The 25,982-nt window shown below is 32.4% G+C and overlaps 2 protein-coding genes across 4 annotated transcripts; both read right to left on the minus strand.

Moving 5' to 3' along the window:
* Nucleotides 1-443: 443 nt before the first annotated feature.
* Nucleotides 444-3,751, minus strand: LOC120183389. The gene is made up of 6 exons (XM_039188102.1): nucleotides 3,328-3,751; nucleotides 1,950-2,076; nucleotides 1,347-1,486; nucleotides 1,156-1,218; nucleotides 968-1,036; nucleotides 444-863 (listed from the first exon to the last, which is right to left on the minus strand). The coding sequence occupies exons 1-6, from the start codon at nucleotides 3,529-3,531 to the stop codon at nucleotides 792-794; spliced, it is 675 nt and encodes a 224-aa protein (XP_039044033.1). The 5' UTR covers nucleotides 3,532-3,751; the 3' UTR covers nucleotides 444-791.
* A 1,585-nt stretch (nucleotides 3,752-5,336) lies between these two features.
* LOC120183400 (NAC domain-containing protein 53-like) lies at nucleotides 5,337-25,746 on the minus strand. 3 transcript variants are annotated; one of them, XM_039188113.1, is made up of 7 exons: nucleotides 8,337-8,413; nucleotides 8,038-8,118; nucleotides 7,655-7,817; nucleotides 7,094-7,320; nucleotides 6,828-6,983; nucleotides 6,025-6,373; nucleotides 5,337-5,825 (listed from the first exon to the last, which is right to left on the minus strand). In XM_039188113.1, exons 3-7 carry the CDS (start codon nucleotides 7,809-7,811, stop codon nucleotides 5,557-5,559), a joined length of 1,158 nt encoding a protein of 385 aa, XP_039044044.1. In that variant the 5' UTR covers nucleotides 7,812-7,817; nucleotides 8,038-8,118; nucleotides 8,337-8,413; the 3' UTR covers nucleotides 5,337-5,556. The 3 variants fall into 3 exon arrangements, with proteins under 3 accessions (XP_039044044.1, XP_039044050.1, XP_039044039.1); XM_039188119.1 differs by lacking the exons at nucleotides 8,038-8,118; nucleotides 8,337-8,413 and adding an exon at nucleotides 25,725-25,746 and having other exon boundaries at nucleotides 5,337-5,822; nucleotides 7,655-7,917; XM_039188108.1 differs by lacking the exons at nucleotides 8,038-8,118; nucleotides 8,337-8,413 and adding an exon at nucleotides 25,725-25,746 and having other exon boundaries at nucleotides 7,655-7,917.
* Nucleotides 25,747-25,982: the final 236 nt, after the last annotated feature.

Below are 25,982 nucleotides of genomic sequence, written 5' to 3' on the forward strand. Positions count from 1 at the left end.
AAATATTAGAACTGGGCTTGCTATGGTTGTCTCATGTGTATCATTCTCATCATGTTTCCTCTGTTAATTTTAGCCGGGTCTTAGGTTTCTGTCTATATGCAGAGACTCTTTCGCAGGGATTATTTTGCAGGGATTACTCCCCATTACAGAAGCACATATGATATTAATGACTGCATATGAATACTGTTTAGCTATGTATTTATGTAATTATTTATACATGCATTGCATTTTATCTATATTTTTAATTTTCTGACTGCCGGAGGTCTTTCACGGAAGCTATTCTCAACCTGGCGTTGGGGGCAGCCTACTACCCTACCTCCCCCTTACCCCATACATATGGGAATTGGGTTTTGTTGTTGTTGTTGTTGTTGTTGTTTTATCAAATATTAAATTAAACTTTATTTTTTAAAAAGAAAAATTATATAAAGAAAAGATGCAGGCAGTGGCTATAAATAAGAATATATACATTTCAAGAAATCCACTTCCCCAAGTCAGAAGTTCATTCAAGCAAAGCTTTAGAAAAGGATGCCCACGGAGGGACTTCTTAGAGGTCACGTAGCCAAGGTTTTGGATTATATATACATTAACTATACCAAAATGGAACTCAACCTCTATAGCTCCAAATAACATACTACCAAGAAGGACCACAAGGATGAACGATCCGCAAATACATATGTTATTGACATCACTACCGAGTACGGGGGAAGAGGAACATTAGGATACCGAGTATCTGTTAGTGTTGACACGTTGGCAACCGAACTCAAAAGCTGGTCTGATCATTCTCCTCCATGTCATTTGCAAACGGTCTTCAAACGCTTTGCAGCCTGAACAAATCCCACGATCACCTGCAGCTCATCCATTTGCTATACCAATGGAAGGGATTACAACCAGTTAAACAAAGTTGGTGTTGCAACCTAAGAAGACAAAGAAGGAAAAAAATCAAAGTGGGCTATCATAGTTAAGTTACCTGTGACACAAAATGCCTCTGAACGACATCAATTAGTTGCTCCTTCGAGGGATTGGGAGTGGCATCCACCTAGAAATAGCAAAAGCAATGACGTTTAAACTCTTTTTTCTTCAGTTATACACGCGCTCAAGGCCGTGCCTGTGCTGGTAATTCTATTTCTATTTAATGTTTCAGTTGGAGGAACTTACAAGATTGAAGTGTCGCCAATATCTCCATAGAGCAGCCATCTCAAGTTTGCTGAGGTCAACTTTCTATAGAGGAGAATAAACCTTAATTAGGCAAAAATATATAGCTAACAGATTTTGCAATACATCTTTGTTGGTGACATGTGATATCAAAAACTACACAAGAAAAAAAATAAGTTTTAAAAATCATGTACCGTGGACCCGCGCAGTGTGGAAACAGAACTCTTATACTGTGAGTCACAAGAAAGAGACCTGCTCATAGTCTTGTGAGAAGACCCCGTTGATTTATGCGATCTATGCCTCGATCTATGGGACTTTTGAGTTTCATCAGATGCTGGGGATTGAGAGATGGAACAAGCGGGATTAAGAAAAGAAAAGACGGTGGGACCGATAAAAAGATAAAGAAATGCGACAATGGAGCTTTTAGAATTAGTGAAAGTTAAAGGTGAAGACACAATGGATCCTATGCACCAACCTCAACTACTTTTCAACAGAGAATATTATCATCCAAATCACTATATCAAAAGCATTAAGTATCGGAATAGTTAATCACAACTAAGTATCATTAGAGATCAAGAATCATTAAGCACCATAGAACTCCCCTTCCAAGGCATAGCATTTCACCAGAAAAAAATGATACCCCAAAGTCAGCACAAGTAAAGAAAACATCTTTTTCTACTGATGATTAACCCTCTGTAGAATATTGTTTTCCGATCTAATGGGTGTAGGAATTCGACCTTCAAAAAAAATTGTGAGGAGTATGCAAAATTTGAAATGAAGAGGAAGAGAGAGCTCACCCACGTCTGATCCATTGCACTGCATGTTTCCAAATTCAAGGTCATCATCAGCTTCATTGCCAGTGGGAGCTTCTATCACACTCAGGGCATTTCTCTGTAGCTTTACTTCTATGCCATTTGTAAGAACCTGTGATTTCATTAGTTGGACAAACAAATATCACCATCTACTACAAAGTATATGATTAATATAATCGATAAGTTTGATATTTGGCAAGAAATAATAGGCAGGGAAGATAAATGAAAAACGCTACTACAATTTCTAACAAATCAATTATATAACAAATTTGGGAAACTACCAAACCAAAATAAATTAGAAAACTCACCTAGAATAGTCTGTTAGGCTTAAAATTGTCAATTTTGTATTTCAATCCACTAGCTCACCTAGAATCTTTTAAAAAAATAACATAAATCCAGCACATATGTCTACAACTCATATAGCTTAATGAGAAACCTTCGGATTTGTCAAAGTAAATCAACAATGACATTAATTGGGGGGGGGGGGAAGCAGCTCTTTTCAGCACAGAAACAGGTGGAAACAGTTGTAGTTGAATCAAAATATGATCATTACCAGCAAAGCTATGAATTCAATCATGCAATTCACAGATAGAAGTTACAAAAACTGCAAAGAAGAAAGAACATAAAGGGAGGCAAATTCTGAATAGCTCAAGAGAAGCAGAACCAAGATCACAATTCAGAATATAAATTATGGGTTTCTTAAACACTCCCAAACCAAGTTCAAAGAGATCCCAAGAATACCCAGTTCTTGTAATAGAAAAAAATCAATACCAATGTAAAGATGATCAGCTAATAAATTTAATTTAAAAATCGAAACATCAATGCTTTGGAGAAGATTCTAAAAACCAAGTAAAATAATAATAAAAAATAAACCACACAAAATTAAGATTCATTGTAGAAATGCAAGCTAAAACACTTCAAATTACCAGATCCAGTTACAGAAACTTGCATGCAAATAAACCCCAAATCCAAAACCTCAACTTTGCAACTTGAGACCAATAACAAAACCATTTCTTTATTAGAGCGTGTCAAAATTCAAGCAAAATCAGACATTAAAAAGCTAAATTTGCAGTTTTATTCAAAATTAAATCTTATATTACAACACATGCAATTGTATCAGATAGAAAAAAAACAATGCAAAATCACAAAAAGGAATAATAAAAATACATGAAGTTTACAAAAACGTTTACTTGATAATAGCTCAAAATGAATCCACCTTACCTTAAAAATCACATTTGATTTCACTTGAAGAAAATGCCCACATTATAAAAGAAAAAGAATAGGGAGCAAAACAATTGCCAGAAAAGAAAAGAAAAATCCCAAACCCCATTTCCATCAAAACTAAAGAATTAAAAAGAATTACCAGCCAATGCCACCCGCCAAGCCCAACAGCCTTCTTGACCACGCCTTGAAGACCAACGAGAACCGATTTGGTACGGTTATTTCCAGTGACAACCACCTTGGTGTGACGTGGCAACACAGAGAGTTCCTCTTCACTACTGTCTCCACAGTTCTGTAACTGTGTGAAACCACCGCCATTGACGGAACTCTCCATTGTCTCCAACATAATTCCCCTCCAAACCAACTCAGTGAGTCAAAATCAAGCTGGGGTAAAACTCGATGGGAATTCGGAAGCGTTAAGGGTTAAAATTGCATTGGATCGGAAGATCATGCATCGATGAAAACGTATAGGGTGTTTTCGTAAGCAAAAGAGAGAGAAACTGAGGAGAAAAATTGGAATTTTGTGGAGAGAAAAAACACAGTTTTTTGAAAAGCGAAACAATTAAAAAGAACTGAAAACTCTGTTTTTTCCTTAGTGAGAGAAAAACCGAGAGAGGCTGGTATTTGTTTATTGGGCTATGAATCGAAACCGACCAATAAGAGAACGCCACGTATTCGTAAGAGTGCTTTCTCGTTAAACATGCGGTACAGTGAGAAAGAAACGCTTGTTTTACGGCTTGATTCCAAAACCACTGGCGGTTTTATTTTAAGGTTGTTGACTGTCTGACTGCCGGTAAAAATTAAAAACTGAATATAATATTATCCCTTATGTCCTACTCTTTATTTTATGTTGGTTTAACTAAAGTATGTTTCGACTCCTCTTTCCGTATTCAAATAAAGATGTTAATTAATGCTTTAAAGTAGATATGAATAATTTTGCAGTAGCATCATGCATTATTAAAGTAAATGACAGATTGTATTTTATGATTTCCATTTTTCTAGTCAGGAATTTATCTAATTGGGCTAGTTTAGTAATTTGCTTATTCCCAAGTGAATCAACGAAACCAACGGACAATAACACGAGAGAAAGTAACGGAAATTCATAAGGGGGCGGGTCCCACTTGGCCGGCAAGGCGTCGGGGTTATTTTGTTCACCGCTTATAATGATATTTAATATATTTATTCTACCCCCCTCCTTATTTCTTCTTTTCACCTTATTTTCCCGCCGCAAAGTATGCAGTCGGGTCAAGATAGACGTACAGTTAGAGGTCTGAAAAATACGACTCGATTAAAAAAAAAAAAATTAAGTTCAGCAGTTCAAGAAATGCCTTCAAAGAATGTCCGAGCTTCAACCAGTTCAACCGATTAGAACTAAGACATGATGATCTCTAGCTACAATACCAACAACAACAGTCTTGGTCTCCACGATCCATGCGCCATCTACGTTTATTTTAAAGAAACCATGCGATGGTCGCTTCCAGGAAATCCTCATTAGTTCTTTGCTTGAATTTCTTCCACTGCTTGAGTTTCTTTGCTTGAATTGTCATGTACATCCCTGACGTTTTACAGAGTATCTTCTTAGATCCATTTATTCAAGTTTCATAGGTTCCAAAGCAATGCAAGCAATTGAGCAAACTAGTCCTTGTCCACAAAGTCTAGCAAACTATTCAGATAATAACAAGAGAATTTCAAGGTATTGAAAACCCTACAGTCCCAAGAGGAATAAGAGAGGACTTCTCTGGTTTTGCATACCCATTATATTTAAGAAAAAAATATAAAATAGAATTAAATCATAAGAAAAATCTTACTATCTTGTCATCATCTTAACTTGTATTCGTATCGAATATGAATGACAGACACTAGACATATACTCGTTTTGAAAACATGTTCAATAACGACATCGATTGTTGAGATTGAGAGTTACAAAATTGAGAAGACTCTTGGCAGATGGACCCAACAATAACATGGAGGTGGAGAAAGGGAGCATCCAGTTTTGAACTTTACGATTAAACCAAAAACTAGAGACTGAATTAATAACTTATGCAGGCACGTGGCCGTTGTGATAAATGATGTCACTAATTTCATGTTTTGTTATTTGAGTTGACATTAGATCTCGAATTATTCTAGATTATTTGTTCGAGTGACAGAGTCAAAAAAAAAAAGAATCACCTTAAAATTCTTATTCAAAATCTTGAATAAACATTTCATTCATTTGTTTAAGCTCTGACTTTGAAGAAGGCTATAACATAACAGTCAATCTGCACACGAATCTGATGAATTGTAATTCACTGGCTTGGTGAGATGATTTATCTACCAAATCATGTTATGCTATCTTACAAGCTGTGTCATGCGTGTGAAAACTGAACTATATCTAAAATGGCATGAAGCATAAGTACTTCTTTCCAAGTTCTTTCATTCTACCTCTCTTCCTTCTACCTTCTCTTGCCGTAAAGCTATCGTCGGATGATGATGATTCACGAGATGATGACGGACCTTCACCCCTTTGATTTCCTTTGGCACGCTCTATGACTTTGTTGTTAAGGTTTCTACCCCCAGAAGCTGAATTGGACATAAAATCTGTAGTTTTAAACAATTCATCTCTACACGAATTGCAGCCCTCAATACTAACTAGAGATCCTGCTAAGAAATCAAAGATAAATACACACATTATAACTAATACCAGAAAAGCAAGAGAAAATAATTTTCATGATGTTCCGTTTCCTTGGAACTGAGGAAAATTGGTCACAAAGTTTTCAGAATGTCTGATGTTATATAATGAAAGAAAAGTCTCATATGATACAAAGCAACGAGCATGGAGGAAATCAGAAAGTTGGCATACCTAAAGTGGGCGGAACTATAACCACCTCGTCTAGTGTGTTGGATGCAGAGACATTAAGCTTTTTACCTGTCTCATTATGGTCCAAAACTTGGTCCTGATCAAGGTCGTGCAAGAAAGCCATTGAGTCGAAACAATCATCCGATGAAATGCTTGCGGCGCTTGAATTGTCTGAACTCGAAGAAGATGCTGGGTTGTCAAGATCATTCAGTTCAAGAAAGTCACCTACTGAAAAGAAATTAATTTTATCTCCTGAGATAAAATCCATTTCAACTATGTTTTCTCCTTGATGCTCCGGAACTGGAAGTCTCTCTGCAGCACCCAGTACTTCTGTCTCATCATGCTCGTTCACCTACAAATTATGGCTACACTTCAAATAGACATAAAACAACAACAAAATTTAATTATTGGAAGATGTTGACAGGTATCAGAAAAACTCATCCTCTTCAGATTATCTCCCAATATTCCTCATGTTAACGAGCTGCTTATCCAGTCTGGTTTCATAGCCGTAGCACAAGAATTTGCATTGTGACCAACTAGAGTAGAAGTATATCTAAACCATAAAGAAGGATAATGCTAAATCCTACTCAAAGCAGATATTTCATGTCTTAGGGGCACCTTGCTGATATTTTAGGCGACTATAATAGTTTCAATGTTAAAGCAAATGTCCAAGTTGATACTTTGGTGTCAAAAGCCATCAACTTGAAAGACTTGTATCTATTTGTCCTAATTTATCCCAGAAAGGAAATGAAATCAATCGTCCAAATTGACCAAAAAAAAAAGTAAACATGCAGTTACTGAGATACCTGACAGTTGCTCGAGGAACCTATTCTTGTACTGCAGTTAGCATCTAGAACAGGAGGTTCTGGTAAAAGATTTTCAGTGTCGATTCGAGCACTAGATACATTCCGTTGTATTTCATTGCTGGGAACAAGAAAAACTCTACAGAGGCAGATGGATTCCTGCATATCAAGCAACCAAACCGACTAATGACTGGCAGGTTGAGTTGATAACTGAAATAGAACAAACGAGTTAAACAATAAGCTTGTAGATCTTTCGGTTTCGGTAGTACCTTTTTCGCATTTTCATCACACAGCCCCTTCTGAGTTGTGCTGAAAACTTGCATCACCCAGTTAGTTTTACGCTCGTAAGGGACTTGACCATTGTAGTATTCAAGAGTGGTTCTCCAACCAATAATATCAGAGTTTGAGAAGACATCAAGGGCCTCCTCTCTGGTCTTCCAGAGGCCATGTTTGATATCAGTGTTATCCTTTGAGCTACTCAGGAACCAAAAATCATCTGCATGAAGTAATTAAGATGAGCCTTGTAACTCCACAAGACTGTTCCTTTTGCATCATAGCTGACATGCGATGATGCATGATGTTATGGCACTCGCGTTGTGCCTAAGAAATAAATATGCATAAGGCTTTTTCAATGCATATTTTACATGAAATAACATTTGGGGTATTACACTATAATTCACCACCAACTAATAACAAAACTACGAAAGAAAGATTTAACTGAATTAAGGTTGAGAAAGAGAAATGAGTTTTTATTCCAATGATTCCTAAGAAACCAGGGATTTATCTAAAATTCAGCAGAAAAGAGGGGAAAATAGAGTTAGAGCTCTTACCTGGTAAGTTCTGGGGCTCATATTTGTAAGGGTTTATATCAATAACATTGCTTGGCAGAGGAGATCCATCAGTCAATTTGTAGAGACCGATAAAGAGCTCCTCATTTGTGCAGGTGAAACCTACATTTGCAAGAGGGGAAGTTGTCCGAGCGGCCATGGTGATCTGATTTTAGACCAAAAAAGAAAACCCCACATCACCAAATAGTTTATCTGGTGCAGCTATAAAAAGGAAGACCTTCCAAGGTAGTGGATATCAAGTTTTCCGACCAATCAAACAGAGGGTTCTTAACAGGTTTCTAACATTTCAGCAGATCTTGATTGTACAAATTATATCCAGTGAAAATTCTGATCAATGATAAAGAAAATTAAAAGAATCCACTTACCAGCTTTTAAGACGTAAAACCGGGAACAGAGTGAGTGCCCGGCCCCGCCTGCCGTCGCTTCGGTTTCCTTAATCTCACTCTCTACATATAGTATTTAACAAAATTTTAGTGACCCTGGTTGAGCATGTCGAATTAAGGGAACGGCATGGATGCACATGGGAGTTTCTTGTTGGATGAAACTAACCCATGGTTATCCTAGTTGTTTTTACTTTTTGTCTGTTTTCATTATTTCAGCAGAGAGTGAGATTATGTTTACAGGTGGAATAAACAAAAAGAAGAAGAAAAAGAGGAAACCTTACCTTGAAACGAGTGGAGGAAGAAGACAGTGAATGAGTCGGACAATTTGGTCATCCACTAAATGGGAGAACAACGGAGCTGTGAGAGCATTTATATGTGCGGGGTTGTCTTTCTAACTATCAACTAACCAGGGTTACCCGCCCATAGTTAACAATGTTGATCCTCCTGCAAAGAAATTTGAGAACAACATCATGACGTGGCCGTCCGTCGTTGGCTGAGCTCATGCAATCATCCGGTGTAACGTAGGGATGTTACTGTAAAGAGAAAAGCATTACCTTATCCCAGAGCCGCCGCTCTTCCACGAAGCTTCCTGTGCCCCGTTTTGAGTCTTTTTGACTCTGTCAAACTCCAATTTATGGCCGACTTATTAGCACTACAATTATGTTAACTCGAGAGTTCAAAATGGCAATTTTGCCCGGATAATGCACTCCAATATTATTTTCTTGAATGAGATCTTTGCTACAATATCAACGGGAAGATATCCGAAAATTTCCCCAGATAATTTTGGTGACTTGTAATAACACTGTAACATTTATCCTATTTAAAGAAATAGTTTTTTCAACATCTTATATTAAAATTTTTATTTTCCCACTACATTGTCCAAAAAGTTTGCCTACTTGAAAATACTTGTTTAAAAAGGAAATGTTTTAACCCTCAAATTACAACATATTCCCTAATACCTTTGAAACTTGAAAATAAAAAGGATTAAAGAAAATTCCATTTTCTCATCCTTAATGCTTTATCAATTACAAACCAAATACATCATAGCTTAGTTAATCAGTTAACAGATAATTAATTATCAGTTAAAAACTAACTAATTAATTAATCATTCTTATTGGAATATACGAGGCCAGACGGTGAGTGAGTGACAACCAGGGATGGAAGAGGGTTGTTGTAATACACAAGGAAGAAGAAAATTGATTTTTTAATTAAAATAATTTACTTTTACCTTTTTTATTTAGAAGGGGTGAAGAATTAAATTTCAAAATTTCAAGAGGCGAAATTAGAAATCAACAATTTTATTTACATGTCATGCCAAAAATTTAACGGAGATAAACATTCTAGTGATCAAAATATTATAACCCGAAAATGTAAGAGATCAAAAATAAATTCTTTTAAAATTGATGACCAAAATCAAACAAACCAAAATAAAAGGGACCACAAGTGTTGTTTTACCCATTATAGTTTTATTGGAAATATAAAAATCATAATCATAATTGGTGGTGGGTAGAAGTCTCTTTGATTTGAATTGATTCGATTCATAATTTTATAAATTTGACTCGAATTTATAAAATAGAATCTAATAACTTGATCTTATTTGTAATTAATAAATTGGTTTTTAAGTTTAAGTCAAGCCCTTCAATTCTTTATGATATATGTATATCACATATGCAAAATATATGAAGAAATATATATGTATTGTATATAATTATAGTAAATTGTTTAAATTAGAATCAAATAGTACCATAATATTATAAATATGAGTAAACTACATGTTTAATACCTAAACTATCAGTCTTGTTTCATTTTAGTACCTAAACTTTCGTTTGTTTCAAAAGCATACTTAATATTTTTGTTTTATTTTATTTTGGTGTCTCATCGTTAAAAAATTAATGAAACTATTACAAACTGACATTTTTTCATGGGTAAATTACATCATTCATCACTCAACTATCTTCTCACTTCTATTTTGGTCACTAAAGTTTTTTTTTTAATTTAATCACTTAAATTTCAAATTACTCCAAATTTAATTACTCTAACTTTCAAATTTAATTTTTGTTTTTTAATTATATATTAATAAAATAATAAAAAGAAAATTCATGTCAAATAAATTGTTAATAAAATAAATTAGAGTGATAAAAACATGAGCAATTTGAAAGGTGAGTAGTTAAATTAAAAAAAATTAAACTTTAGTGGCCAAAATAGGAATGAGAAGATAGATTTTTTTTGAAATGGGTGTTTTATATGACTAAAATCGAATCATAAAAACAGGACATCGAGATGGGGCTCGTTAAAAAGTCTCCTTATACTTAAATAGAGGAAAAAGAGAACACCGAAACAATGTCGGTACAAGAACCAAAACTTTTACAACAACTCAGTCGCAAAACACACAGACTAACCATATTCTCCTTGTAACACCTCAACCTGTACCCGACCCAGATACGAGTCTAAGATGTCACATTGACTTTTAAAAACAATATTCTTGCAAAATATCAAAACATTTGAATTTTAAGAAAATACGATCATATATTGTTGAATTGTGTTTCGTATAAAATTTTGAGTAAAATACGGTATGAACAATACCGTATGAACAGTAATGAACAGTGATGAATACTACCTGCTACAGTACCTGAATGTTAAAAATTTCCTCAAAGAGGGGAACCGATTCCCCTACTACAGGGAATCGATACCCTGCTACAGTACTACTACAGTACTTCCGTAAAATGCGTATAAATTTATAAAAATATGAGGTTTCATCCGTATAAAATTTCCATTTACATATACACATTCCAAACATTATAAAATTCAATCATATGATTTTAAAAAACCATATAAAACATATCGGATTCAAATCTTTTATATTACATGCCAACTAAATTCTATATAACCAAATACATGTAATTCAACTACATTTCTGATATGATCTTCAGTAAGGAGAACTGACCTGTCTTGTTCCTCTTTACTTCTCTTTTCTCTTTCAAAACCTACGTGTAAAACAATCACACGCTAAGTCGATGACTTAGTGAGACATATAAAACATATAATATAACTATATACAATTTCATATAAACAAAAGGCATACATGCACATATACCATCATATTTCTATTCATATATCAAATCCACACATGTGCATATATGATTATCTTCTTCCTTATCATTATCCTATTATTATCATTAATTCATATCATCATATACTTATAATTTATACCCATCATATATCATTTCATAAAGAAATACACTTAACATCATATAATTCACGTAATACAGTTCATATAAATAAAAACATATATCTTTTCATATAACCAATACATGAATCATGTAATTTATTCCATGTAACAAATCACATATACATATCACATTCAGTATATTTATTTAATTTCTTTATTAGCCCATGTACACTGTTGAGAACTGAAGGTATGTGAGTACATTGAGGTTGTGCACTAAAGCTGTCACCACAACTCGTATAAATTCCCACTAGGGGCACTGAATATTTATCCCGAATGACCACTATGTCCCGAAGGACCACTGTATATCCCTCGACTCTTGCCATGCCAACTATACCACTAACTCTCATATCACATAACATGGGCATTATCATTTATATCATTTCATATATTCACATGTACATTTCAATTTTCATATGATTTCATAATCATATTTCACTTAGCTTACAACACTTTTCTTGTGTTCATATAACATGTAAATCATTGTCATATATTTTTCTCATATGCTTCACATATATCACATTCATATCACATATTCATATCACGGTTTTATCATCTATCATATGTTATTTCACATATACACTTTTATATCATATAAACCAGTATCTTCTTATCACATAGCTTCTTATTATATCATTCACCTTTCCATTTATTTACATAAGCCACATAGCATTTATAAGAACATATCCACTCATATAATCAAGCATACATATGTTTTCATGTCATTCATTTCATTCTCTATATCCTTATAATCAATACTCCATACACTATAACTATTGGAAATAGACTTATCACAAGTCCAATTCCTTAAAATCCTATAAACTAAAATGCACTCATAAGAATCATATCAATCATATAACATTTTTAGGAGTCACTTCTTACCATATTAACTCCATCGCTGGCTCATCGCAAGCCAATGTTTTTCGATAACACAAGTACAATTAAATTGCACTCACATTAGCCTTGCTTTGATTCGATCCTAATCCTTTGATTATTCCAGAACTTGTTTAGGCTCAATATCTACATAAATATAACATTTCAAAACAATTATCAGAAGCCTAAACATTACACTTGATGTTAATAACTTAAGCCCAAAATTCCATATTTTTTTCTTTAAGGGGAATCTGTACCCCTTGCATAATCTGGAATTTTCGTTCAAACCCATAAAATCACTGTTCATGCACGAAAATTCACTATATCAACTTAAATTCTTCATGGTTCATTCTCTTTTCTATTCTTAACTCAAATATACATACTTAAACTAATTTATATCCATCTATTTCATCTTAAACCTCAAAATTCTATTCTCCATATAGAAATCAATAATCATACCAAATTTTCAAAATGTTCTATGTAACACCCCAACCCGTATCCGACCTGGATCTGAGTATGAGGTGTCACATTGACTTTTCAAAACTTTTATACTTTAAAATTTTTATAACATATAACTTATTCAAAACATTTACAGAACTATTCAGAGCTTATACAATATATTATTTTGAATACATGCCAACTAAAACTTTATATATTAAAATCCATATTATTCACCTTTCTTCTGATCTGACTTTCGGTAAGGAGAACTGACATGTCTTGCTCCACATTGCTTTTTACTCTTCTCACTTTTGTAACCTACGTACGAAACAATCACACGCTAAGTCTATGACTTAGTGAGACATTACATTTATAAAAGAACTTTAATTATTTAAACATGTAGGAACACATCATCTCATGATGTCATACCAAAGCAATTTAACATTACATACAATGTAATATACACATATACATATCTCACACTATTTCCATTACGAACCTTATTCCACTATCCATATTCTTATCATTTATGTCTCATAATCATATACTCATATATTCATTCTTTTAAGCCACATATGATTCAATTAATCAAGCAATATACACACATCATCTCATATATCATATAATACAATTCATGTCACAAAAATATATACTTTACATGTAATATATATATATTTATTGTTATCTCTTTGCTAGCCCATGTACATTTGTGAGAACTATAGATATGTGAGTCTATTGTGGTTGTGCACTATGATGTCACCATAGCTCGTATGGGGTCTCACTAGGGGCTATGAAATTTATCCCGAAGGACCACTATGAAATATCCCGAAGGATCACTGTATGTCCCCGAAGGACCGCGTAGACCCTCGACTCTTGGCATGCCAACTATACCTATAGCTCTCGTATCATATAACATGGGCATTTTCACTTATATCATTCCACATATACACTTTCATATCACATGTCATATAAGCTCGTAGCTTCTTTCACATATACATGTAGTCACATAGCTTCTTTTCATATTCTCATAGGATCACATAGCTCATAACTTATAATTTGTTTTCTCATGTTCACATATATCATGTCATATGACTCATATCTTTCTCATGCAATCACATAGTTCGGTTTCACATATGTTCATATATATACATCACATAGTACATATTTCTTATATCATTACATACAAAAGCCTGTTAACACATATAATCATACATACATACAATTCATGATATCCATATATGTATAATCATATATTCATGCATTTTAACATAGGAAATAGACTTGTCACAAGTCTTGTTTCCATTTAGCACCATAAACTAACTAGTATGCACTCACCTTGGCCTCACTTCGTTCCAATCTACTTTTATGATTTTCCTCTCTTTCGATCGAATCTTAACTTGATAATCGTTCCGGAACTTGTTCGTGCTCGATATCTATATAATATAGATTGATACATATCAGTATCCAATTGATGTATTCTAATCTATCATTTCTTGGACGAAAAGAAAGGTATAATTCTATTTTCCCCTTGAAGTGCATCGATACATTCTACAGTGTATCGATGTATTCTTTAACATGTGCATCGATGCATTCTTTAACATGTGCATCGATGCACTACCCATGCATTGATACACAAATCATTTTCGATGTTTTCATTTTATGGGGGTGCATCGATGCACTCCTTATGCATCGATGCACTAATTGCATTCGATGTTCATTTATTTGAGAGTGCATCGATGCACATTGAAGATGCATCGATGCACACAACCCAAAAATTCTATTTTGAGCCCGAAAATTCTTACTTTATCCTCAAATTCTACTTATTAACCCCTTCTTATACCATAAAACTTATCTATACATATGTAAACCTTCTTATAACATTATAATACTTCATTATCCCTCATAATTCACCATAATTCTTGAATAAAAGAATTTCATCAAATTTTTCATGTGTTCTTAATTCAATTCTATCACCTCTAACTTCTTAACTAACCCTTTGACAAGTCAAATTTAACCTCCAACTTCAATTACTAACTCTTTTCCAAGATTTCAATTTGAAACCTCTTATTTTCAATCTCTCATAACTTGATAATCTTTGAGTTTTAATCCATCTTAAGCTTTCCTTAATCTTTTCCATCACTCTAAGAATCAAAACCAACTTTAAAACAAAAGAATTAATCAACTTGGAACCAACTTACCTTTGCCATAGAGCTTACGAGAAGAAGAAGAAGGTTGAACCAAAGTTTCAAGACTTTTCTATTTTCTTTCCTCCATTTCCACGTGCCATCTCCTATATAAAGGAGAAATAAAAATCTTTCTTATGAAATTACTATTATACCCTTCAAAATTTCCACAATTACCATTTAATATAACACTAAAATTTTTCTATTTAAGTCCTTGAACTTTTAACTTATTTCAAAATTGAGCACAAAGTTTCCAAAAATTCCATTTTAGTTACTAACCCCAATTTTGGGATATTACAAATCTTCTCTCCTTTAATGAAAATTCATCCTCGAATTTTCATTGCACATACCAATAAGAACATACCTTTTAATGTTCTCATGTTGCTTCCTTTACTTAACTTTTCATTCCTTTAGTTTTTTAACTTCCTTTTTCCTTTATACATTCATCTACTGTCACTTATCATATACACAGTAACCAGTAACCTCAATCTATTCATATCTTTTCTCTCCTTTAATTTTGTATTTCCTTTGACATTTCTAAAATCCATATAATGTCACTCATCACGTAGACAATAACATCCATCTCTAATTACCTTATAACAATAAACAAACTCTTTTTCCATCATCATTTGACCAAGAACTCAATCTTAAATCTTCTTTAAATATGATTAAACATACACTTGACAAAATTAAGCAATCTTTTCACATCACCTTACACACTTCTCTTACTTCTATATCAAACTTATCATATATGATCCTTTAAACTCAATCCTTTTCATTTCCTTATTCCATTATTCCTTTATTTATTCAAAATCAAAATCTCCTTACACATAAGTCATATCTTTTATTTCATGCTCACATACTTTTTTTTCTATCACTTATACTCATCTTTAATTATCGATCTTTATCGCATATTTCTCAGTGATATTTTACTCAACTTTTCAAACTCATACAAAGTACTACTCATTTGCTCTTTTATATCTCATATATTTATCCTTAACTATCACTCTTTATCACATTTTCATGATTTTGATAGTCAACTTTACTTATACAAAACACCATCCTTTATCATCTCTTGAACTTACATTTCCCTCAATCATACAAGTCCTTATCTCCTTTACTACCTTACAATTCCATACTCAGAGTACACCACCATATCTAAATCTGCATCATACTTGGTTAACTTACCATGACATCATCTTCTAATTCAGTACATTTTCATCATATACTCTGGTTAGCCAACGCTAACTCTTTTCATCTTAACTGCAAATCCTTATCATATTCACACTCTTGCTTATACACAATACTATCCATTCGTTTCAAACTCATAAGCTCTGATTTTATACATCTTAAACGCTTGTCACTGATACACTTATTCTTGAACTCTTCTACCAATTCTCACTGCATCATTTTATCTTTTTAATGCTCTTATGGTGACACTTGTTCACCCTATCTTATCCAAAAAATAACAAAACAAATCCATATCACATTTCCGATTCAAAACAATAAAAACTTTATATCATTATTCAGATATGATTTCAACTTTCTAAAATCAACCTTTAATATTATAAGATACTTTCTGAGGTTTCCGCTCTTCATCTTGCCTAGCCAGGGCAGGTGAATTGCTATCACCATCAGATTTGCCAGCTATCGATTCACTTCAACCATTTCTATAATCAATTTCTACTATATCCTACAAATCTTATTCTATTAACAAGACATCATACTCCTTACACTATCAGATCAGAAAATTTTCACTTTGAGTTGGCATGTACCCATTTTTAAACTTTATTTGACTTCAGTTTAAGCCTAGAATCGGATAAAAGTTAGCTCTAATACCATTAAATATAACACCCCAACCCGTATCTGACCCGGATCCGAGTCTGAGGTGTCACATTGACTTTTCAAAACATTTACTTGTATAAAATAGTGAGTAATTTAAAATTTCTATAACATATAACTTATTCAAAACATTAACAGAACTATTCAGAGCTTCTACAATATATTATTTTGAATACATGCCAACTAGAACTTTATATATTAAAATCCATATTATTCACCTTTCTTCTGATCTGACCTTCGGTAAGAAGAACTGACATGTCTTGCTCCACATTGCTTTTTTACTCTTCTCACTTATGTAACCTACGTGCGAAACAATCACACGCTAAGTCTATGACTTAGTGAAGTATTACATTTATAAAATAACTCTAATTATTTAAACATGTAGGAACACATCATCTCATAATGTCATACCAAAGCAATTTAACATTACATACAATGTAATATACACATATACATATCTCACACTATTTCCATTACGAACCTTATTCCACTATCCATATTCTTATCATTTATGTCTCATAATCATATACTCATATATTCATTCTTTTAAGCCACATATGATTCAATTAATCAAGCAATATACACATCATCTCATATATAATATAATAAAATTCATGTCACAAAAATATATACTTTACATGTAATATATATATATTTATTGTTATCTCTTTGCTAGCCCATGTACATCTGTGAGAACTATAGATATGTGAGTCTATTGTGGTTGTGCACTATGATGTCACCATAGCTCGTATGGGGTCTCACTAGGGGCTATGAAATTTATCCCGAAGGACCACTATGAAATATCCCGAAGGATCACTGTATGTCCTGAAGGACCGCGTAGACCCTCGACTCTTGGCATGCCAACTATACCTATAGCTCTCGTATCATATAACATGGGCATTTTCACTTATATCATTCCACATATACACTTTCATATCACATGTCATATAAGCTCGTAGCTTCTTTCACATATACATGTAGTCACATAGCTTCTTTTCATATTCTCATAGGATCACATAGTTCATATCTTATAATTTGTTTTCTCATATTCACATATATCATGTCATATGACTCATATCTTTCTCATGCAATCACATAGTTCGGTTTCACATATGTTCATATATATACATCACATAGCACATATTTCTTATATCATTACATACAAAAGCCTGTTAACACATATAATCATACATACATACAATTCATGTCATCCATATACGTATAATCATATATTCATGCATTTTAACATAGGAAATAAACTTGTCGCAAGTCTTGTTTCCATTTTGCACCATAAACTAACTAGTATGCACTCACCTTGGCCTCACTTCGTTCCAATCCACTTTTATGATTGTCCTCTCTTTCGATCAATTCTTAACTTGATAATCGTTCTGGAACTTGTTCGTGCTCGATATCTATATAATATACATTGATACATATCAGTATCCAATTGATGTATTCTAATCTATCATTTCTTAGACCAAAAGAAAGGTATAATTCTATTTTCCCCTTGAAGTGCATCGATACATTCTACAGTGTATCCATGTATTCTTTAACATGTGCATCGATGAACTACCCATGCATCGATACATAAATCATTTTCGATGTTTTCATTTTAAGGGGGTACATCGATGCACTCCTTATGCATCGATGCACTAATTGCATTCGATGTTCATTTATTTGAGAGTGTATCGATGCACATTGAATATACATCGATGCACACAACCCATAAATTTTACTTATTAACCCCTTCTTATACCATAAAACTTATCTATACATATGTAAACCTTCTTATAACATTATAACACTTCACTATCCCTCATAATTCACCATAATTCTTGAATCAAAGAATTTCATCAAATTTTCCATGTGTTCTTAATTCAATTCTATCACCTCTAACTTCTTAACTAACCCTTTGACAAGTCAAATTTAACCTCCAACTTCAATTACTAACTCTTTTCCAAGATTTCAATTTGAAACCTCTTATTTTCAATCTCTCATAACTTGATAATCTTTGAGTTTTAATCTATCTTAAGCTTTCTTTAATCTTTTCCATCACTCTAAGAATCAAAACCAACTTTAAAACAAAATAATTAATCAACTTGTAACCAACTTACCTTTGCCATGGAGCCTACGAGAAGAAGAAGAAGGTTGAACCAAAGTCTCCAGACTTTTCTATTTTCTTTCCTCCATTTCCACGTGTCATCTCTTATATAAAGGAGAAATAAAAATCTTTCTTATGAAATTACTATTATACCCTTCAAAATTTCCATAATTACCATTTAATATAACACTGAAATTTTTCTATTTAAGTCCTTGAACTTTTTACTTGTTTCAAAATTGAGTACAAAGTTTCCAAAAATTCTATTTTAGTCACTAACCCCAATTTTGGGATATTACATTCTAATTTCAATTCTATCACTTTATATCTCTTAATTAAGCTGATGACAAGTCGAATTTAACTTCAAATTCAACTTATCAACTCTTTTTCAAGATTTCACTCAAAAACTCCAAATCTTTAATCTTCTCTAACTCCTTTATCTTTTGATTTTAAGATAACTTAAGCTTTCCTTAAGCTTAGTTATCATCTAATAATCAAAACCCAACTTTTAATTCAACAAATAATCAACAAAATATAAAACTCACCTTTGCCTTAGAGCCTTCACGGGAGGAAGAAGATGAAAGAAGAAGAAGATGAAATGTTTTCATCTTACTCTCCCCACGTGAATCATTGATATAAATAGAAAATAATATCTTTCTTTCCAAATGACTATTTTGCCCTTTAATTCCTTTAATAATTACTAAAAACGTTCAGGAAATACTTTCAAATAAACCATTGAACCTTTCAACTTTTCCACTTTAATCACCAAATTCTAAAATTTTACAATTTAATCACTAACCCATAGTTTGGGATGTTACACTCCTTCTTGGGACAACACCAGTAATACCACTTAAAGCCACACATGAAACTTGAAGAACAAACCACTCTACTACAATAGTAAAAACAACGAATACTCCCGAAGCATAGCAACAATTTGACCGAAAAATCACCCAGCAGCCAGCTGGTAAGACACAAGCACTCTGTAACATCCCAAAAAGTGGCCTAGTGACCAAAATGCAAATTTTGAAAGTTTGATGGTTAAAGTAGAAAATTTGGGAAAAATTTAAAGACATAAGTAGTATGTTTTCCAAAAATAATTTATTCCATAAATGGATTTATTTATTGACCAAATTATAAGATTTTGGAAGCTCGGTGACTAAAACATAAACTTTGGAAAAGTTCAAGAACCAAATGGTAATTTCGAAATGTTACATTTGGTTTCGAAAATAAGGAAATAAATATATTATTTTCACATTTTTAAATGTTGGAAATAATATTTAAGGATTTAATTCCATATTTAATTTGGACTGTTGGATTAAAGTGACAAAATTATAAGTTTTAGAAATTTCAAGGGCAAAATGGTAAAGTGGGAAAATATTTTGTACATATTTGACTGTGGAAGATGATAAGGTTACTGTATATTGATATTGTTGTAAATATAAAGTTCATTAAGGGTAAATTAGTATAGATATTTTGATTTTAAGGGTAAAGTGGTCATTTGACAATTAATGAATTTTATATTTAATATTTAATTAAGAAAGATGAAGAAATATCATACGATTTCTTCATCTTCTCCAGCAGCAAACGAGAGCTCCTCCCAAGGTAAGAAATAAATTTTGTTTTCAATTTTTAGCTAATTCCTTTGGAATTCGAGTTATGTCGTGAAATAGGAAATTGATCTACACGAAAAACGCTATTATTTGGTACCAATATTTCTTTATAATCTTGTTGGATTTCAAAGATCCCAAATCTAAGGGTTTATGTTTATGATAGGATTCATGAAATTGATGATAAATCTTGATAATTTAAAGTTTGTAGATTCATTTTCAAGCTTAATTTATGGTTAGAACATGTTTCATCTTTCTAGAAATTATTCTTTGAAAATTTGAACATAATGAATTTGAGTGAGAAAAATTATGGAAAAATTATATAAGGTCTGGAAATGATGTAGAAAGTATTCTACAAGTTTTATAAAATTTGGGGACCATTCTATAATTTTTGAAAAGTTAGGGGACTAATTTATAATTTTTGGAAAAGTTATAAATGGTTGTATAATTGTCTAATAGTTGATGTACTATGCTGGAAATTGTTGTTTTGGGATTGAAATGAGCATTTATATGTGAAATATGACCATTTTGGAAGTTTGAAAAGATTGGTGATTTAAATGCAACATTCACATAGTTAGTGTACCGATACACTAAGGAAGTGTATCGATACACCCCTTGAAATGAAAATTTGAGTATGCTATTGGGAATACTGATATGTATAAATGTATGATGGTGTAGATATCGAGCACAAGCAAGTTCTGAAATGACTGCAAAGTTAGGATCAATCTAAAGCGATAAATCATAGAAGTGGATTTGGATATATAAAGTGTCAAGGTGAGTGCATACTAGTTGTAAATGATGTGTATGGAAATAAGACTCGCGATGAGTCTAATTCCAATATTTGATTGCATAAATATATGAATGTTAATAAGTGTTTGATATAACTATTATGTATGCATGAATACATGAATAGATTCATAAATGTTATATGTTATTTGGTGTGATAAGAATATGAATAGTTATATGATAACAATGTATGAATTATATGAATTAAATCTAAGTGGTTAAATGAAAAATGAGAATATAATATAAGTTAAGAGATATTGCCATAAATGAGTATACAAATGTATCAAATAAGTTATATAGGAAAGTTGATATGTTTAAGTGGAACTATGACCTAAACTTATTAAATTTATATATGATATGAGTTAGAGAATAAAGGTCCAGGAAATCATATGTGAATATTTTAGAAATTAAGTAATGATCATTTATGAGAATATACGTCTATGTGACAAGCTATGTGAAAATGAACTAATGGAAAATATGAAATTAGTGTATAAGAAATATGATATAGTGATCATGTGAACATAAGATAAAAATTATATGACATTGATGCGTAGATTATATGAAAAGGAATAAATGATTGTGTAAAAAATCATAGGAATTTGTATAATGAAGTATATGATCAAAAATTAGGAAATAGAAATGATTTACGTGATGATTAGAAAACAATAATATAAACCATCTGGTGTAGATATAAAGGATTTTATGAATATAAAGTAGAAGCTATGTGAGTATGAGACTTTACCAGAATATTATATGATATAATTGATAAGAAACTAGGAGTTTATATGCGATATGTGATATTGAACTACATGAATATATGAAATTATAACACAAGTTGTGTGGTATTGACATAAGTGATTATATAAAACTGTGAGGTAAGTTATATGGGATTGATATACGAACTATATGAAAGTATGTATATGAATACATATATAAGTTTATATGTTATTATTCTATATGCTATGTGAAGTATATATGAACATATGTGAACAAGATATGACATGAGTGTTTACATGAATATCTGAGAAAGGATATAAGTTATACGATATGATCTATGTGATTACATGCACATGTGATATATGTTACATGATATGAACCTATATGATATGGGTTATATAACAAGAATGGTATACAACTACATGAAAACGAGTTATGAGATTACATGCTTATATGTTACAAGTGATGTGAGTATGTGATAAATATGAAAGATAATACCCATGTTTTATGTCATGAGATCTAGAGGTATAGTTGGCATGCCAAGAGTCAAGGGTCTACGCGGTTCTTCAGGACAATTCTATGTGGTCCTTCGGGATATATATGTATTCTTTGGAATATTTATGAGGTCTTTTGAGACACCTACTTGATCCTTGGTATATGTATATGATTCTTAAGGAATTTCTATGTAGTCCTTATGGACAATCTTATATGGCACTACGGTGCATTTCTAGGTAGCACATCGGTGCAATTCTACGTGGCACTTCGGTGTATTTATACGAGCTGTAGTGATAGCATATGTGCACAACCTCAATGTACTCGCATACCTTAAGTTCTCAGTAATGTACATGGACCTATAAAATATATAAAAAGTATTTGCATTATTATATGATCTCGTGATATTATTGTTTACATTGAATTCCATGTGTACATGAGCTAATAAAGAGATAATAATAAATACACTGTATGTGATGTATATGCTTTGTTATATGAAATATGTTACAAGGTTTATATATGATATTGTGTGTATTGTTGAGTGAAAAGTATTATATGATAGTGATATTGATGTTGATAAAAATGGCATATGTGCATGTATGCATTATGTTATATGAAATGTTCTATGATTTTATTATATGTTTTATATACCTCACTAAGTCAACGACTTAGCGTGTGATTGTTTCACACATAGGTTTCAAGAAGAAGAATGAGTAAAGTTAAGCAAGATAGGTCAGTTTCTCCTTTCCAAAGATCAGATCAGAAAAGAATTGAATAATATGTATTTTGTAATATTGATATTGGTTGGCATGTAAATAAAGGTTTGAATACGATATGCTCTGATCAAGTTTAATAAATGTTTTAAACGTATTTTTGTAAATGGTAAATGTAGCGATGAAAGGTTAAATTTTAAAAGTTAATGTATGTTTTAAGGAAGTATTGTAGCAGTACTGTAGTAGGGTATCAGTACACTGTAGCAGGGTATCAGTACCCCTCTAGCATTCTGGAAAATTTTAGCATTCGGTATTGTTCACGGTATTGTTCATTACTGTTCACAGTACTGTTCATACCATATAGTATTGTTCATACCATATAGTACTGTTCATAAATACGTTTTTGCTTTAAAATTTTATAACGAACATAATTTAATAGTATATTATTGTATTTTCTTGATATGAGTTCAAATGTTTTGTTATTTTGTAAGAAAATGGTTTAAAAAAGTCAATGTGACATCTCAGACTCGTGTCTGGTTCAGGTACGGTTTGGGGGTGTTACACACTCCTTCAGCAAAGACACATTCACTGAGAACAAACTAAACAACATTGCATTGCTACACCACCGCTCACCACTAAACACCCCACAACGCCTGAACAATACTCATCTAAACTATCCTGGCCCAGACTATAGAGGAAAAACACAAAACACCAACAAAACAACCTACTCCACTACAGAATAAAACACACCATTCAACAGAGTGGCCAGAGCCAAACCCGAGCAACCAAAATCAAACAGCCAAGAAAACAGTCTCAATCAGAAGCAATAAACAGACAACAAAACATAAAAAAACCATCCCTGCACAACTAGATTCAACTAACATACAACCAATGAAAAAAATGATAGAATAAATCCTTCTCGACTTTCTCTACCATTCACTAAAACAGTATCGAGCCAAGGACTAATCCCCAAAACAACAGCCCAAACTCCACAGCCCCCAATTAAAGCCCCAGACTTTACACACTAAGATAAAGTTAACCACATCTAATTGCAGCACATGGATCTCTAACAAAATCCTGAACCGAAGGACTGGAACTCGGGCATCGACTATTTCACCACAATCCAACTCTCAAAGCCAAAAAATCAAACAGTTGATTATCAGAAAACGACTTATTCTTAAACTCTATCTCATTTTTGCAAGTCCAAAATGACCATATGGTGCCAAAGAAAGTTAAGTTACATACTAACCTTTTAGATTTATGAATCGATTGCCCCGCCCAACAAACAAGAAAATTACTCACACTTCCGGGACAAGTAAAATTAATCTTCCAAAATCCTATCTTTGCCAAATCCTCCAAAAACCTCACAATATAAAAGATGATTAACGGTCTCATGTTCGGGTCTGCAAAACACACAACATTGTGAATCCGATGTAACAACTCCCAATTTTGATAAATTGTCAAGGGTCGAAATGCGATCATGGACTACCCTATACACAATTTGGTGGAGTAATTTTTGCCCACACTAATCTCCACATTATGTCTCTCACACCCCACGCTCACTTCATTCAAACATAAAGATCTCGGATGGTACAATCCATCGGGAGAACCTTCCTATATTATGTTGTCCATTGTAGGACTATCGCACGCCGCTCTAATGAGAATGTGAATAAAGTCATCCCACACAAGTAATTCCCTTTCAAACAAAACCCTTCTTATGGTAATGTTCCACACCCAAACTCCATTTATTTTAGAGCCAAATTCTGAAACTTTGCCATCATTTTTAACAGCCACACTAAAAATTCTATGAAAAGCAGTTCCGTTAAGTTTTTAACAGAAGAATACTAAAATAAAACAAAAAGTAAACAATATGTGTGATTTTGAAACAAATAAAAGTTTATGAACTGAAACAAAACATAACTTATAGTTTAGATACTAAACATGTAGGTTACCCTATGTCAGAACCTTCTTTCGGGTGGGCCCGAAATTGGGCTTCGACTTAGGAAAATAGAATAGGAGTTGCCACCGATAATTTATTTTATAAAAAATGGGTTGACCAGATACCTTATTTCTTACCTGATTTGACTCTTACCAAATATGTGTCGGATTCGGGATTCGGTTACAGTCAAGGAAGGGTTAGCACCCTTGAACTGCCCTTTCGGTACTACACAATTTCCAGTTGACATTAATTAACAAAATTATAAGTTTAAATTGAAAGGTAAAATATCGATCCGAATACTTACCCTAGATCAATTTGAAAACATCCTTTTAAAAAAATCAAGGAACGTGTTAGATGAAAAAATGATAAGACACAATAAAAATAAAGATAAGTGAAATGAAGGAGATGAAATAAAACGAGTAAAGAAAGACAAAGACAAGAATGAAATAAAGATAACAAGTAACACTATAAACAAAATGAAAATAGAGAAACAAGAATAAGAGGATAATGAAAATAAGTAAATAAAATAAACTAAATAAAATAAACTAAATGAAAAGAGTAAAAAATGAAATAAATAAAACATAGGAAAATAATAGTATAAATAATATGTACATATGGATAAGTAAGAAAATAATACATATATATGCATATTTACAAAATAATGATATAAAAGAAATATATATAACTATAATATGATTAAGTACTAAAAAAATAATTATTATAGTAAATATATATATATATAAAGAAAGAGAGAAAATAGTAATAATAAAGAAATAATTATATATATATATAAATACTAATGAATAAATAAAATAAAATAAAAATATTTAAATACCCCAAAATCAGAAATTAAAAAAAAAGAGAAACTCAACTGTGAAGGGATTAGATTGTAAGAAAAATAAATTGGGTGCCCAAATTAAAGTAAAATCAAGACTAGAGGCCGAATTAAATCAAATTTTGGGTTAAAATAGAACCTTTTAAAACATAAGGGGGCCAAAACGCGGTTTACCCTA

Source organism: Hibiscus syriacus, unplaced genomic scaffold (assembly GCF_006381635.1).
Source record: "Hibiscus syriacus cultivar Baekdansim isolate YM2019G1 unplaced genomic scaffold, ASM638163v2 tig00003725_pilon, whole genome shotgun sequence".
Lineage (NCBI taxonomy): Eukaryota > Viridiplantae > Streptophyta > Magnoliopsida > Malvales > Malvaceae > Hibiscus > Hibiscus syriacus.

Excerpts from the sequence above, each read along its gene's own strand:
- LOC120183400 (XM_039188108.1), bottom strand. The coding sequence starts at position 7,811 with ATGGCCGCTCGGACAACTTCCCCTCTTGCAAATGTAGGTTTCACCTGC. Across the intron at positions 7,321-7,654 it reads TGAGCCCCAGAACTTACCAG|ATGATTTTTGGTTCCTGAGT; the intron begins GTAAGAGCTCTA and ends TACTTCATGCAG. Across the intron at positions 6,984-7,093 it reads GTGATGAAAATGCGAAAAAG|GAATCCATCTGCCTCTGTAG; the intron begins GTACTACCGAAA and ends CTTGATATGCAG.
- LOC120183389 (XM_039188102.1), bottom strand. The coding sequence starts at position 3,531 with ATGTTGGAGACAATGGAGAGTTCCGTCAATGGCGGTGGTTTCACACAG. Across the intron at positions 1,487-1,949 it reads GTGCAATGGATCAGACGTGG|CATCTGATGAAACTCAAAAG; the intron begins GTGAGCTCTCTC and ends CTCAATCCCCAG. Across the intron at positions 1,219-1,346 it reads CCACACTGCGCGGGTCCACG|AAAGTTGACCTCAGCAAACT; the intron begins GTACATGATTTT and ends TCTCCTCTATAG.